This window comes from Clarias gariepinus, chromosome 22, assembly GCF_024256425.1.
Source record: "Clarias gariepinus isolate MV-2021 ecotype Netherlands chromosome 22, CGAR_prim_01v2, whole genome shotgun sequence".
Lineage (NCBI taxonomy): Eukaryota > Metazoa > Chordata > Actinopteri > Siluriformes > Clariidae > Clarias > Clarias gariepinus.
The window spans coordinates 17,292,797-17,307,074 of NC_071121.1; the positions used below are offsets into that span (position 1 = coordinate 17,292,797).

Genomic DNA, 14,278 nt, shown 5'->3' on the forward strand with positions numbered 1-14,278 from the left:
CAGAAGCCTTAAAGCACAGTAAAGTGATATTCTGATAGAAGTGGAACACCCGATCATTGTCACCAACTTGCACCAGAGTGGCATCTGTCTACAGGGACTGTAAATGCATTCGTTCACAAACACATTATCAACACTTGGCTGGGAGTTACTGCCACATCCCTGTACAGTTCTGACCTCTCTCTATCATTAAAGGAGTTCTAGACTCCTTCTAGACATAAAGCAGACACTCTGATCTTACCTTGATGGTTTCCAAGCACTAGTGGAATTCTGGAATAAGTGCATTTGTGTAGCTGGGGATTTTATAGGGAAACAAAGGTAGTTTTTGCTCTTTTAACTGCGTTCTGTTATTCTGCACAATCAAAAGTTGGCCCTTGTATTTAAAGTGGTAATATCACCATCTGCTTTCCCTTCATTCAGAAAACAGCACATTCGCAGTCACTATTACTTAATAGCTATGCAGAACTAATACAAGCTCACTACTTTAATACTTAAGTAAATTTGAAGGTAAATACTTTTGTACTTTACATCAAGTAGAAATGTAAATGGAGGATTTGTACTTTTCCTTAAGTAATATTTTACATAGGGTATCTTCTATAGTCCAGTCCGTGATGGCACCACAGATGGGTACCTTAAACAAGTTATTAAAATGTCACCCTTTGTCTTCACTTCATTTGTGTTCCTCTGACTTTCCAGCCAGATGTAAAAAACATGATCATTTGAGGAGGGAAAAAATCAGATATGATTGTACAATATCATTATTAATCGGAAATATACCTATAGTGTTACTTTTAAGAAACGTCAAAGATATTCTAGAGAAGAAGTGTACCTGCATAAGATTCAATGAAGTTTCAGAAATTACTCAAATGACTAACCCAGTTCCACATCTCTGCCTGAAGTAAATTTGAAGGAGAAAGCCCACTTGATTATATAAAAGGCAAATTTAAATTTTATATAGCACACTAATGTGACTGGAATAAGACCTAAAATTGATGGTAATACCAACCAACCTGGTATATAATATCAGACAAACCAACAGAAATAGAATGCGCTGGATAACAGTCATGGAGTTAGGGTTACCCTTTGAAGCTTAAAATGTCTAGGAATAAGAATGCTTGAAATTATAAAAAACAGAAGTGTTTAAATGAAAGATATATATTTGCAAATATATTTCAGCCAAGAAACTTAAATCAGTCTTTGATACTTCTTGGCTTGGCTTTGTTATCATTTCTTCATGCTGAATTTAAATGCACATCTTTTCACTTACCAAAAGGCAACAACAATAGACACTAAAAAGGGAAATTTGTCTTAAAAAAAACATAACATTCCGTGTACCTATTAGCTTAAATCTAATAAAAATCTCATGCAGATTGAATTACAAACGCTGTGAAGTTTTACATGAAAACAATATCATAAAGTAATATGTACAGTAAATAATAAATGCTTCCTGAGAGACAGATCTCACCACACTCCCAAAATGCATCCAAAATTTTTATGACTCACCAAAAACATGACTATTTCCTTCAAGAAAACATACAGTAATTTGTTGGAGTCTTGCTTACCAACAGACACGACAAGCTTGCACTCTATACGGATGGCAGCTGTTAAGTTGCTACATTTCATAAAATCATTAGTAGCTGCCAAGAGCCTGGATATCACCATTCAAATTTGTTATTTTTCTCTCAGTAAATATATGGAATATTTATTTTAAGATGGGTGATGTGGTTAAAGTGGATAAGTTAAAGCACAGCAACTATGAACATTACTAATCCCTCCCTATAAAACTGTTAGAAGAATTATGTGAGTACAGATCAAAAGTACCTTGCTAACATTACCTGCCATTTCATTAGTAGTTCCCAGTTTTGGTGATTCAGCACTTCTTAGGGGAATGCTGTTCTGGCATTTAGGATTTAGTTTAAATGATTTTCTTACAGAGAAGGATTCCCAGATTCTGAATGTCAGTATTAAATTAGAGGAACACCCACATGAGAGAAAAGCCTATACTGTACATAAGACCTATAAACATAAAAGGTACTGCAGACTAAATCATTCTGTTGTTAATGCCATTTGTGTTCATTTAAGTAGAAATATATTAAGAATCACATTTTGAGACAATTCCTGGAAAAATTGTGAAGTGGGGTACATGGATGTATAATTTTTTTCCCAGCCAAGATGATGAAAAACGTTCCTGAGATGGCGCCATTCATCTCCTGTATCTGTGAGTGTATGTGTAGTAGTGGAGGGGGCGTGGTTCGGCCGGGTTGTCTTAGCAACGGCCTCATGTCTGACTTACATGCTGTTGAGTATGTAACCCGATCTCTGTTTAATAGGAAAGTGACTGGCTCTTTTTTGGAAGATATTTTGTGAGCTATTAGTACTAAAGGTTTGGTTTTTGGACTGTTGAGATGAGGCTTTCATCTTGCTGTTTTATGTGTGTAAACTACCAGTCAAAAAAATTTTAGACTTTTCTGATTTTTCATTTCTTTTTGCATTGTGAAACATCAATGAAGGCATCCAAAATGTGCAATAATCTTCTTTGATCCTTAATGGATCATCTATTTATGCTTTGTAAAGCCATCATAACGGCTCTAATCTGAGGTGCTGTCTGTTAATTGGTGATTTCTGAGGCTGGTAAATCTGCAGCAGATCTTGGTCTTGCTTCCCTGGGATGATCTTCATGAAACGCAGTTTCTTCATCTTGCTTGATGGGTTTTGCAAATGCACTTAACAATACTGTTCTTGCAATAACTATTCCAGAACAGCTGGCCTTAATTTCTTAAAATCACATCACATTGTTGTTACTTAATTACCTAATGCTATATGTGTTATTTCATAGCTTTTTAAAAAAATCCAATCCAAACAATCCAGTATTGTTTTAAAATGTAGAAAATAAAATGAAACTTGTGTGCAAACCTTTGACTGGTCCTGTATTTGATTAAATTGTGGACAGGATAAAAAATGGTCCAACGGTGTTTTTTTTTTTTTTGTGCAAAATCAATGGATCCTTATGTGAAAATGTGTGTGAACTTTAATGAGCACTGGGGAGAGGTACTGAGGTCATTTTTGCTGATAAACTGCCTTACTATTGTAAAGATTTTCAAGCCATTCAACATGAATGCTCTTAACACACAGGTCACCTCACAAAAATACCACTTTTTGGGTTGCACCTGTTTTCCTGTACATTACTATTTCTGGGCTACTGTTCCCCTGGGCACCCCATTTAGCTGCGCACCTATGCGTTTGAATATCCTTTTCCCACCACTTTGCATTCAGTAAACTGCCTCATAAAAAATGCAAATATCTCAGTTGCTTTGTGTTTTAAAATTTCTTTATTTAGTTTGGGATATTTACAAGCTACATCATTTGTAATGCCAGTCAGGAGTGTGATTTCCAGTTAATTACAATTTCTATGCCTTGTTGAATAAACCTGTCTCTCACTTGTGTATCTACTGTATCTAAGACAGGTCACTCCAGGCATGTAAGCAGTGGCCTGTCCAGAAATGATTTAAGTGGTTCAGTGTCTCTATTTCACCCAAGCTGTCTTGGATAAGGTAGATTATAGAGGGAGGGATACATTAAGTATACCTATATATAAGTTTGGATAAGTATTATCCAAACTTTGTGCCTACAGAATCAAGCCTCCAGTTTTTTGAAGCCATCTCCTCCAGGGTATTTGGCACCATTTCATGTTGGGTTTATAATTTCAGGCAAGTGCAAAACATATTCTACTTCTACTAAGTCACGTCAATTCTGCCTGCTACCCATCTCCATTTCCCAAAGTATTGGAAGTGTCCACGCTTGCTTTCTTTCACCTAAACCACTATTAAGAACTCCTTAAGAACTGTGCCTAGAGCAGCAGGAACAGTTCTGGCTCTTGCTAAAGGTGCAGGAGGAGGACCAGCAGATCCTTTAGTGCTGTGTTTAGTCTGAGGTTACTGGAGGAACTGGCCCGAGATGCAGTAGTCAACAAACCTGTTTCCACTGATGTTAGCTGAGGCCCAGCTTGCCACCCAACAGCTTGCCTCTCCATGAACAGTATGCTGGAATACCCCAACCTATAGAAGGCGATGCAATAGGTTGGCCTGACACCTGAACAACAATCCCATCACACTTGTCTTTGCATGATAGTTATGGGATGCCTAGCAAAGGTGGCAGCTGACCAAAGATTGCGATGCTGAGGAAATCATCAATCAGTTGGTGCTAGAGCAGTCAATTTCCTCCCCTTTCCATGTTTTTATGGCATGGAAAAGGGGCCCAGTTTTTGAAGCAAGCTCCATGATCCTGTATTTACCTTCATCTCCTCCTCCAATTTATCTCTGCTATCTTACAGTCTTCCACTATACTGTATCTATACAGTCTTGCACTGTGATGTCTATGGGGGAGAGGTGTGGAATGCAAAACATTGTCCACAGAGGTGATACCACAGCTGTCAACACCAGCTCCACATCCAGGGCACAAATATGGCATCTATCCACCTCTGTCATTTGCTTTACGGCATTGGAGGACCACATGCTAACAACTGCCTTGCTCTCCTCAGCAAGTAGGTACAGTACCTTAAAATGTTGTCCAGCACCATTCTTTGCATTACATGGTGGGGTATTAGCTACTCTGGCTATAACCAGCTGCAGGTTATGTAGGGCAATGTTCTACTGTGTCTCCCTGGTAGGCAGTGGTGTGATGGCTATACCCCAATACTTCTACAGCCTTCTACATTCTTCTTTACTTGTTGAGCTTTACACTCAAACATGAGGAGAAAAGTCTCAATGTCATCATCCAGGGTAAAATGTGATAAAAGGAAACCCAGGATAACTAATGAACCCCCAGTTCCAGGAGATGCTGAAGATGACAAGGGATTAGGGTCTGCATTTGCTACCTGCATTCCTCTACAGTGAATAGGCAGAAACAGGCAGGTGAGTACAGAAACAAGTGCTGAAGTACGGATAGAGAAAAAAGTGCTGTTATAAATGCTGTTATATACTGTATGTTATATGCTGAGAAAGTGATAGAAATGCAAGTGTAAAAGCTATGAGTGAAACACCTCTGACAGACTGTACAATTTTTTTTTGAAACATTTACTGTAGGTCCACCCATTTAAAGTAATGAGGTAATCATCAAAGGTCTGAGGCCTAACTAGTTTGGTAAATACTATACCATAATTCAAATTCATACTTATATGCTTATATAAAGATCGTGTGGGTTTAAACAAAAGGGTACATGTAAATCAGTGGTTCTCAACTATGGTCCTGGTCATTTAAGTGTTTTCTCAGCTCCCAGCTAATTAACAGCCTTTTCTGATTTGAAGTGGATGTACTGTAAGAGCAGGGAAAAATGCAGGACAGGTGTTCCCCCAGGACCAGAATTGAGAACCATTGTTCTAGATTATTTTACATATCTGAATGTACATTTTGGGAGCGGAAAGCAAAAATTTTGATCTAACATCTCAGATTCATTTTTATCTCCAACTCTCTAAAAAATGTTTAGAAAAACTAGAATTTGCATTGCCATTCCAATACAGTGAAACCTTGGATTACGAGCATAATTCGGAAGTTGCCTTGTATTCCAAAAACATTCGTAAACCAAATTTTATTTTCCCATGAGAAATAATGGAAACTCAAATTATTTGTTCAACAGCCCAAAATAAATACATAAAAATAATTCATACAAAATATAAAGTAAAAATAAAGCAAACTTAACACACATACCAATAACGACAGGCTGAGGGTGAAAATGCAGGCACGGATGTTGATTATACCACAATTCCGCAGCACAAGAGAAGGAAAAACCGTTGGTTCAGTTGTAATCACGTGAGGCTCAGTGTCAAAACAAGAAGCGCATGTGTGATACATGATACTCTGTACTCGTAAACCAAGACCTGCACGTTTTTCAAGTCAAAATGTCCTAAAAATCTTTGCTCGCCTTGCGGAACACTTGCAAAGTGCATTACTTGCAATCTAAGGTTTCACTGTACTATTAAATGAGTGAGAAGTGAAAAACCACACATTTTGTGTTAGCCACACCTATTATGCATTAAGATATTACTAACATTCATAAAGCAGCACGAGTTAATAAATGTGCTGTTCCATTGAGATCAGTAAGGTAGACATTACATTAATTAAAAAAAGAAAAAAAAAACAGCTTCAGTTTGATTTCAGTTTTGATTCATTTAATTTCATAATGTCAGCATTTTGTTGTTTACATCATAGGTCTCCAGCCCTAAACCTAAGATGCCTCTTTTGTGCACACACTATAATACTATAATAGTTTACCTTGTTACAGCACCCACTTTCAAAGGAGTTGTTATCTCACCATCTCACTATTTTAATTAAGTGTTTTGGGAGCAGGGCGGCACGGTGGTGTAGTGGTTAGCACTGTCACCTTGCACCTCCAGGGTCTGGATTCGATTCTCCCAGTGCCTGGTGGGTTTCCTCCGGGTACTCCGGTTTTCTCCCACAATCCAAAGACAAGCAGATTAGGCTAAATAGCGTTCCCAAATTGCCCATAGTGTGTGAATGAGTGTGTGAGTGTGCATCATGCAGTGTGTGTCTTCTGGGATAGGGTTCAGGCTCCCAGCGACCATAAATACAGGATAAAGCGGTGTAGACGATGAGTGAGTGAGTGAATTTTGGGAGCAGTAAAACGCTAAAATGTCCAGGGCAGGGTGTATTCCAGGACCAAAGTTGGGCGTCTGTGGACTAAATGGTTACTTTCAATAATTCAAGGATAACTAGAATTAAAGGAGCTTTTTTAAACACCGTCTCTCAGTTGTGCAGGTGTGTATGGTAGTCTTTACGACATGTAAGCACGCACGCTGCCACGTATCACTGCTCTACAGATAGGGCAGTGTCTCAGGCTGGCCGCACACTCAGAACACACAACCAGGTGACCACAGGGAATAAACAGCATGGACACCGGTTTATCCATACAAACTTTGCAGGTTCGTTCCTCCTGAAGCTGCTTCAACTGTTCTTCAGCACTCAGGGTCACCAAAACTGGAAAATACACACAAACACAATATTTGTGTGGAAGATACACTGTTCCATGAAAATAATCATGGACACAAGCACAGAAAAAGTAAAAAAGCATTAATATAGACCTTTCTCCCTATGTGAGGTCTGCAGTTTCATTTCACTGGCACTGCTGCTCTGCCTTACAACAGGTTCTAGAAGAAACAGATCTTACATTATACAAAGATCCAGCACATGATGTAATGTGTCTATCGTTTCACCTTGTTAAAATCATTTGTCATGCACAGGTACAATAGCTTTACCTAGTTCTTGATCCATTATTAGATAATATGCTCTCTATTTATTATATGACTGTCTTTTGAAAAGCAGAAAATGCTGCCTGTACCTGTGTTATTATCATTGCTCTGCCCCCGCTCTTCTTCAGCTTGCAGGACATCCGCCACCAGATCGGAGACAGAAATGTATTGGTTGCCGGTGAGGAGAAAATGAGACCGGACCAGACCCTCAACTGATGCTTGATCAAAACCCATCTCTAGCACCGCCTGCACGACCGGTGAGAACATGCATGCTGCTGATGCACTCTGCCCGCTTAGCACAACTTACCATTGCATGAAGAGAACACAGTGTTACATTGCATTATGCTTTGTAAGTCCTATGTTCAGAAAAGTACAGTACAGATATTTATAGGAGGTTATATACTGTAAAAACAATGTGACAATGCTACATCAGCCATAACATTACAACATAAAATATTATGCGTAATATTGTTTAGGTTTCCCTTGTGCTGTCTGGGCAGGTCTGGCCCCTAGGAGCGTGACTCCACAAAACCTTCGATCATGTGCTGTGGTGTATGGCACCAGGATATTGGCAGTAGATCCTTGGGATGCTGAGTTTTGTGTGGTGGGGCCTCTACAGATTGTTTGTCCTATTTATCCCACCGGGGCCCAATCAGATTGGGATTTGGGTAGTTGGGCTCTTTGTCTGTTGGGCCAGTGCATGGTGGGCTATGTTGGATATTCTGGTGTCTTTCTGAGTTAAAATTCTATTTTAAATTTAAGACAATTTATGATGATATGGGATTATTCTACCACTACACACACTGTAAACACGAATGAGTTGGCAAAACTAAAACAATTTAAGGTAATCAGTTATTGATTAATTATGAGTTATTGTAACTATAAGTTTTTGAGTTTGTTTTACTCATTCATATTAATCATTCTTTACTTGCAATATTGAGTAGCCTAACTCATACTATTTAACAGCAAAAATTGTTGTTGGTCTTTCGGCCCTTTAGCATGGCAGGCGAAACACCTACCACTGAGCCACCAGTGCCCTATCGCCCTGATGACATCAGAAACAAAATCGCTAGTCTGAAAGATTTGAAGTTAGTGGAACTTTAAGGTGACTATTACTGTTACTTAAGTACTTACAGATACTTAAAAATGTCAAATTTGTTCAGCAAACTTAAAAAGTACAGTATAATTTCTACAAACTCATAAATACCAAAACATTCTAAATGATCATCAAGGTCTATTAATTTGAACTATCTGTAATTATTTAAATTAACAGTACTCAATATGCTTAAAGCATTAGGGTTTACAGTGCAGCTTTAAGGATGCCTTAGGGAAGCTTTAGTTTATTTTTACTGACCTTATTGTGTTTATATTTGCATTAAAAGACTTACCATGTCTAGTGGTAACATTTCTTGCAGTTGAATTCTGGGATTCACTCTATAAACAAAGTCATTAATCATTAGTCTCCAAGATCATCTTAAACTTACAAGTTTTAAGCCAGTGTTACAGAATGAAAGATACACACAGCCAGCTCGGGAGTGTTGAAGAATGACTGCTGTACATTGTTGATATACTCTCGTCCTCTTGACTGGATCAGGTACTCACATCTTATGTACAAGAAAGAAAGAATGAAATACAGAAAGAAAGTACAGCACCTTGCATAAATATTCACACCTGTAACCAAAAGGATTTCATTGGGATTATGAATTTAAATAAATCATGAATCTAAATAAAACAGCTGATTTTAGTATGAAAAAGTTATTTTCATACTAATAAATATACAACTTTTTAAGAAAATACCACCTTAAAGAGAAAGAATCACTGTATTCAATTAGAACAAAGTACATTTTACTTTACATTTTGGTTCTAAAGTACCCAATATGTGAAAAGGTTAAGATTGGGTTGAATATGTATTTCAGTAATTAGTTTAGTATTCAGGTGGTGTATTAGTTAGCACTGTCCCCTTGCACCTACAGGGTCCGAGGTTTGACTCCTGGCCATGTTCGATTCCTGTCTCTGTGTGCATGGAGTTTGTATGTTCTCCCCGTGCTTGCTGGGTTTCCTCCAGGTACCCTGGTTTCCTCCATCAATACCTGCAGGTTAGGCTAATTGCCTTCCCAAAATGGCCATAGTGTGTGAATAAGTGTTCAAGTGTGTGTAAGTGCGCGTGCCCTGAGATGGGTTGTCACCCTGTCCGCCTTGTGCCCTAACTCTCCTGGGATAGACTACAGCCCCCCCCCGTGACCCTGTATACAGGTATAGATGAGTGAGTGATAAGTGAGTTTAGTATTCAGTCCAGTTCCTAGAGCCATAACCAGTCAACAATCAATGTAATACAGTGCTTTATGCTATGTGTACGTATCCTTTATTTGTGTATGTATCATGTAAAAAAATTTGTTACCTTGGAAACCACTTGGCATGTTCCTGCCATGGATCATCCCCAGGATCCCAGTTCCTCAAATTACCATCGCAGAAGAAACACTTCACATTATCACTTTGACCTAAATAAAATGCCAATGATAAGCCATTAGTATTTGCATTTGTACTGTTGTGATGCTGATGTATATATTTGCTCTGGGGTGCTGGAATTTTAACCAGCACACATAATGTGTGACTATAAAATCACACCCAAATCACAAGCAAAAATGTTACCTTTAAAAAGTTTAAAAAGAATTATTAAATTAGAATGTGTTGATTAATTTTCAGTAGGAGCATGGAGCTGAATATTTATGGTTATAATAATGAGTTAATCCCAATACGTGATCACTCCAATTAACAGTTTACAGGGACTACAGAACATTGTTATATCACAATCATATAATTTATATACAGTAGGTATAAAAGATGAATGAAGTTATAGCTACTTGTTATGTTACAAAACTCATACAAAATTCTGTTTTATTTGAATAGTGCTTTAACAACAGGTATTGTCACAAAGCATCCTTACTGGAACAAAAATAGGCCTTTTTTTCCTGTGTAGGCAAGAATCAGTGTTTTGAATTTAACGCTGGCAGCTACAAGAAGCCAGTGGGTAAGATGTAGAAGTAAGATGGTGTGAGGTGAAGGGCTGCATGTCCTTGATTTTCAGTTTAAATTTTAAATGTTATTAAATAAATTATAAATATATTTTGAAATGTTACATGTAAATATTTAACACAACATAAAATATAATATAACTATATAAAAATATAAATGAAAACTAAATGTTAAAAATAGATATATTCATAAGATGCTGCGTGTCACAATAAAAAGACCTTGTGATTTACTTGGACAAGTTTCCGATCTCAACTTCCTTCACTGCACGCAACACTGCTAATCTTGCACACTCGTGCCAATTTCTTCATTAACTTCACATTATCAGAAAGATTTCTTTAGAAAGACTAAAAGGACAATTGACAAATTGGACACTATTTGACCTTTGCAACTTATCCATAATGCAGATAGACACCTTGACTACAAACCTCCCAAGTTTTTCGACACCACCCACCAACATTCCCTTCACAGACGTCCTGCTGATCGTCAGATAACAATCCAACTAGGGACCATGGAGGCCAATAGTGACCACTGATGGCCATAAGTATTCATTCCCATTTGTATGACATTGAAAATACCTCTGGTCAACATTAACAAGCGCATTTATACAAGCAATTAAGGAACGCCTAACCTGCATGTCTTTGGACTGCGAGAGAAACCCGGAGTACCTGGAGGTAACCCGCCAAGCACGGGGGAAGCATACAAACTTCATGCACACAGACCAGTGGGAAAAAATAAAAGGGGCCCTGGAGGTACAGTACAAGGTTATATCTTAGGTGGCTATTTAACTGCCACCTAACTTTCCAGTTTTTACTAACTTTGCAAGATGGTGAGCTGTTCTAAAGTGACTGGAGCTTTCTGGCATCAGGTTGCTCAGATGAAGACCAAAGGGATGACCCTTTCAGTCACAGCAAGAGAAGTTGGTTGTTCCAAATCTGTGATTTCTAGAATATTACATCTTTACAATGTCATTCAAGTCCCACAAGATGGCTAGTCGTTCACGAATGACGAATGAAAGACAGGAGAGGATAATCAGGACAATTTTATTGGACAATCATTGCAACGCTGCAGCTGGGATTGCCAGCCAGTAAGGATCTGTCGCATCATACAATGCCTCGAAGTTTAAGAGAATTTGGACTAAAAACCAACTATATATATTAACAATTGCTGTTACCAAACCTCTCATTAGCAGAAAGAATCATAAAGCTAAACTAACCTTTGCCGAGTAGCATGTTGTGTTCACAGATGAGAACTGGTCTAAAGTTAATTTTAGCGATGAAAGCAAGTTAAATTTATTTGGGTCCGATGGGAAACATTATATTTGTCGTCAAACTGGGGAAAGTCACTCAAAGCAAGGGCCCTTTGAGTCCCTACTCCCTACTAATTGTTGACCGTTCCAACCTTCATAAATGTTAGTTGTAATCTTTCTCTGTGCTACAGTTTTTGCTATTTTCTAATTTTGATCATTGTGTTTTTCTACAAAATCAAGTTTTTTTTTTGTAGTGCCTTTTTGCAGTTTTGTATTTTTCAAAACACTGTTCTGTTAGCATGGTATAGCCACAGCAAAAATTCCAAGTTGACCAATGAAAAAAAATTAAGTGTTTATAAATTCTTCTCTAATTTTGATCTCCATTGTATATATTATATGAGCTTAATTTTTTTTATTGAATTACTGAAATAAATTAGCTTTTCAATGATATTCTATTTATTCTAAATAAATTCATTAAAATACTTACATGGTGTTTGTGTCTGCAATGAAAGTGTAAAGCCTGAATGCACAGCAAAAATCCCATGTTGAATCAACAAGCAGTGGGTTAAATTAATACCATAGTATTTATATAGTGTTGGTCCTGCTGGACGCTGAACTGTTAAATCAACACTGGGGATTTTACTGGATTTGAGGGATTTTAGCTGTACACCTGGCAGCACGTGTAACACACACACACACACACACACACACACAAAGGTGCAGCAGCAGCACAAATAAACTCTTGTTCATTCCAGTCTCTTCTGCCTCGAGAGGTGCACAAAAGGGAATTTATGTACTGAAAAGAAAACTATACAAACATTAACTTATAAAAATGAGGGAAACCTGTAGAGAGGTGAGAATATTGATAAGTGACCCTGGGCTAAAGAAATAGTCCAGATGTGATGAACCTGGATAGTGCTTGTGAGGCATTAAGTTATTTCCACAATTGTTTGGCAAATCTATGTCATATACAAATGTCTGACAAAAGACTATGGGCTCTTCAAGGCTGAAATGCAATGATTAAGTCAGGAAGTCAAAAAGTGTGTCTGAAAGCCAAAGAAGTGGATCTGAGCCCCATAACAGGGTGACACGTTTAATAATAATTTATGATTTAGATTCCTCTCTCTCTCTGGTGGTCTTCCTATTCAGAGCCCTTAGAATCAGCTCCACCTGCACGTCTTACTTTTTAGGTAAAAATACAGAATGTTCATATCCCAAAACAAAATGTATCTGCTGGGAGTTTCATGTTTAGTATTGCTGACACAAGTGTGAAAAATGAGCAAAAACCCGCACCTGTGTAAAAGAAGCCGGCGCGCGCCAGTGTATCCGGTTGGACGAAAGAGCTCGCGGGCCAGCTGCTGAAGGACGCGAGGCGCGTGCGCTCGGGCTCCATCTCCGGATAAGCGGCTTGCCCGAGTGTGACTTGCTCACCTGGCAGCTGCAGCTGGCTCAACATCTGGCCGTCCACCGAATCCGTCGAAGCGCGGACGCTCGGAACATCGCTCATGTCCGTCCTGGAAACAAACTCGCATGCCGTAGAGTGGAGCCAGCGCTCAGCAGTCGGACTGTCCTCGTTTCCCCAGCGCACCATCAGAAGCAAAACCAGCAGATCCGTCTGTTTAACGGCCAGTTGTGGAAAGTGCAGTCGTTCCAAATCACTGTGTGTCCTGTTTCCGTCGCTAGTCCACTCTCCTAGCGTATGGACGTACAGCTTGATTCCCGTAAGGGAGAAATCCAGATATTCCCGAAACCCCACCCCATGTTTTAGCTTTATGTTTAAGCTTTCCAGAAACGCTGTGTGAAAATCACACCCAATTCTGGTAAAACACTATTACAGGGGTTCCAAAACTTAATATTTAAATATAAGCAAATGACTTTATTAAATTTGCTTATAGTCACAGACAAAATACATTTAAACCTAGTGGGAAAATGCCAGTGGTGCAACTTTTAATGTCAAAAAGATTCAAGTCCGCCAACTGTTAACATCACAAAGTTTACAGATGTTTTAGGGGAAAAACTATTCAATTCAATTTGGGATCCAAAGAAAATTAGGCAAATTAATATGAAATATGTGAGAAAATATGCATAAAGGATAAACTCCCTGAGAGGAAAAATTTCAGGAAGAAACCTTGAAGCGAACCAGACTGTTCAATAAGTTCAATATGTCAGGAAACGTGTTTGGGTTAATAGGTCCACTTTCATTATTGTAGGCTTGGGTACAAAAGTGTTCATAGGAATTTTAGTCCTGAACTGTTAAGTGACTCATACGTCAACAGAGAACAGCTGTCTGCATCATTCTAGTCCAAGATCATTATTAAAATTGTTATTTAAATATGTTTATTAATACATACTGGACACGTTTCTTAGGCCTCATTTGTAATATTTCTTCTTCTTCTTCTTCTTCTTCTTCTTGTCTCATATAACAACCCCTGATGATTGCTGCATGAAAACTTGTGCTGCCATTAAATCACTGCATATAAGTGTTATGTAAAGTATTCTCCTCAGCTCATTTCAAAGCAGAAAGTCTTTTGACCCTTTCCTAAAAATATGTCCAAATTTTCTGTATTTCTGCTTTAAATGGATGTAATACTCAAACACTAAATCTTTATTAGTGGGGGCACCCTCAGAGCCCTACTATTATTATTGCACTTTTTTAACACAGAAATGTTGGCAACTAACACGGGTAATTCCTCCACACCACTGAAAATGGTGTGCTATTAATTCTCTAAGATTTTTTGTTT

At 38.2% G+C, this 14,278-nt stretch overlaps 1 protein-coding gene across 1 annotated transcript; it reads right to left on the reverse strand.

Annotated features, from left to right (window-relative positions):
* Window positions 1–6,173: 6,173 nt before the first annotated feature.
* On the reverse strand, window positions 6,174–13,239 carry birc7 (baculoviral IAP repeat containing 7). Its single transcript, XM_053483041.1, has 7 exons — window positions 12,831–13,239; window positions 9,657–9,756; window positions 8,781–8,862; window positions 8,647–8,692; window positions 7,348–7,560; window positions 7,091–7,156; window positions 6,174–6,986 (listed from the first exon to the last, which is right to left on the reverse strand). Exons 1-7 carry the CDS (start codon window positions 13,126–13,128, stop codon window positions 6,784–6,786), a joined length of 1,008 nt encoding a protein of 335 aa, XP_053339016.1. The 5' UTR covers window positions 13,129–13,239; the 3' UTR covers window positions 6,174–6,783.
* Window positions 13,240–14,278: the final 1,039 nt, after the last annotated feature.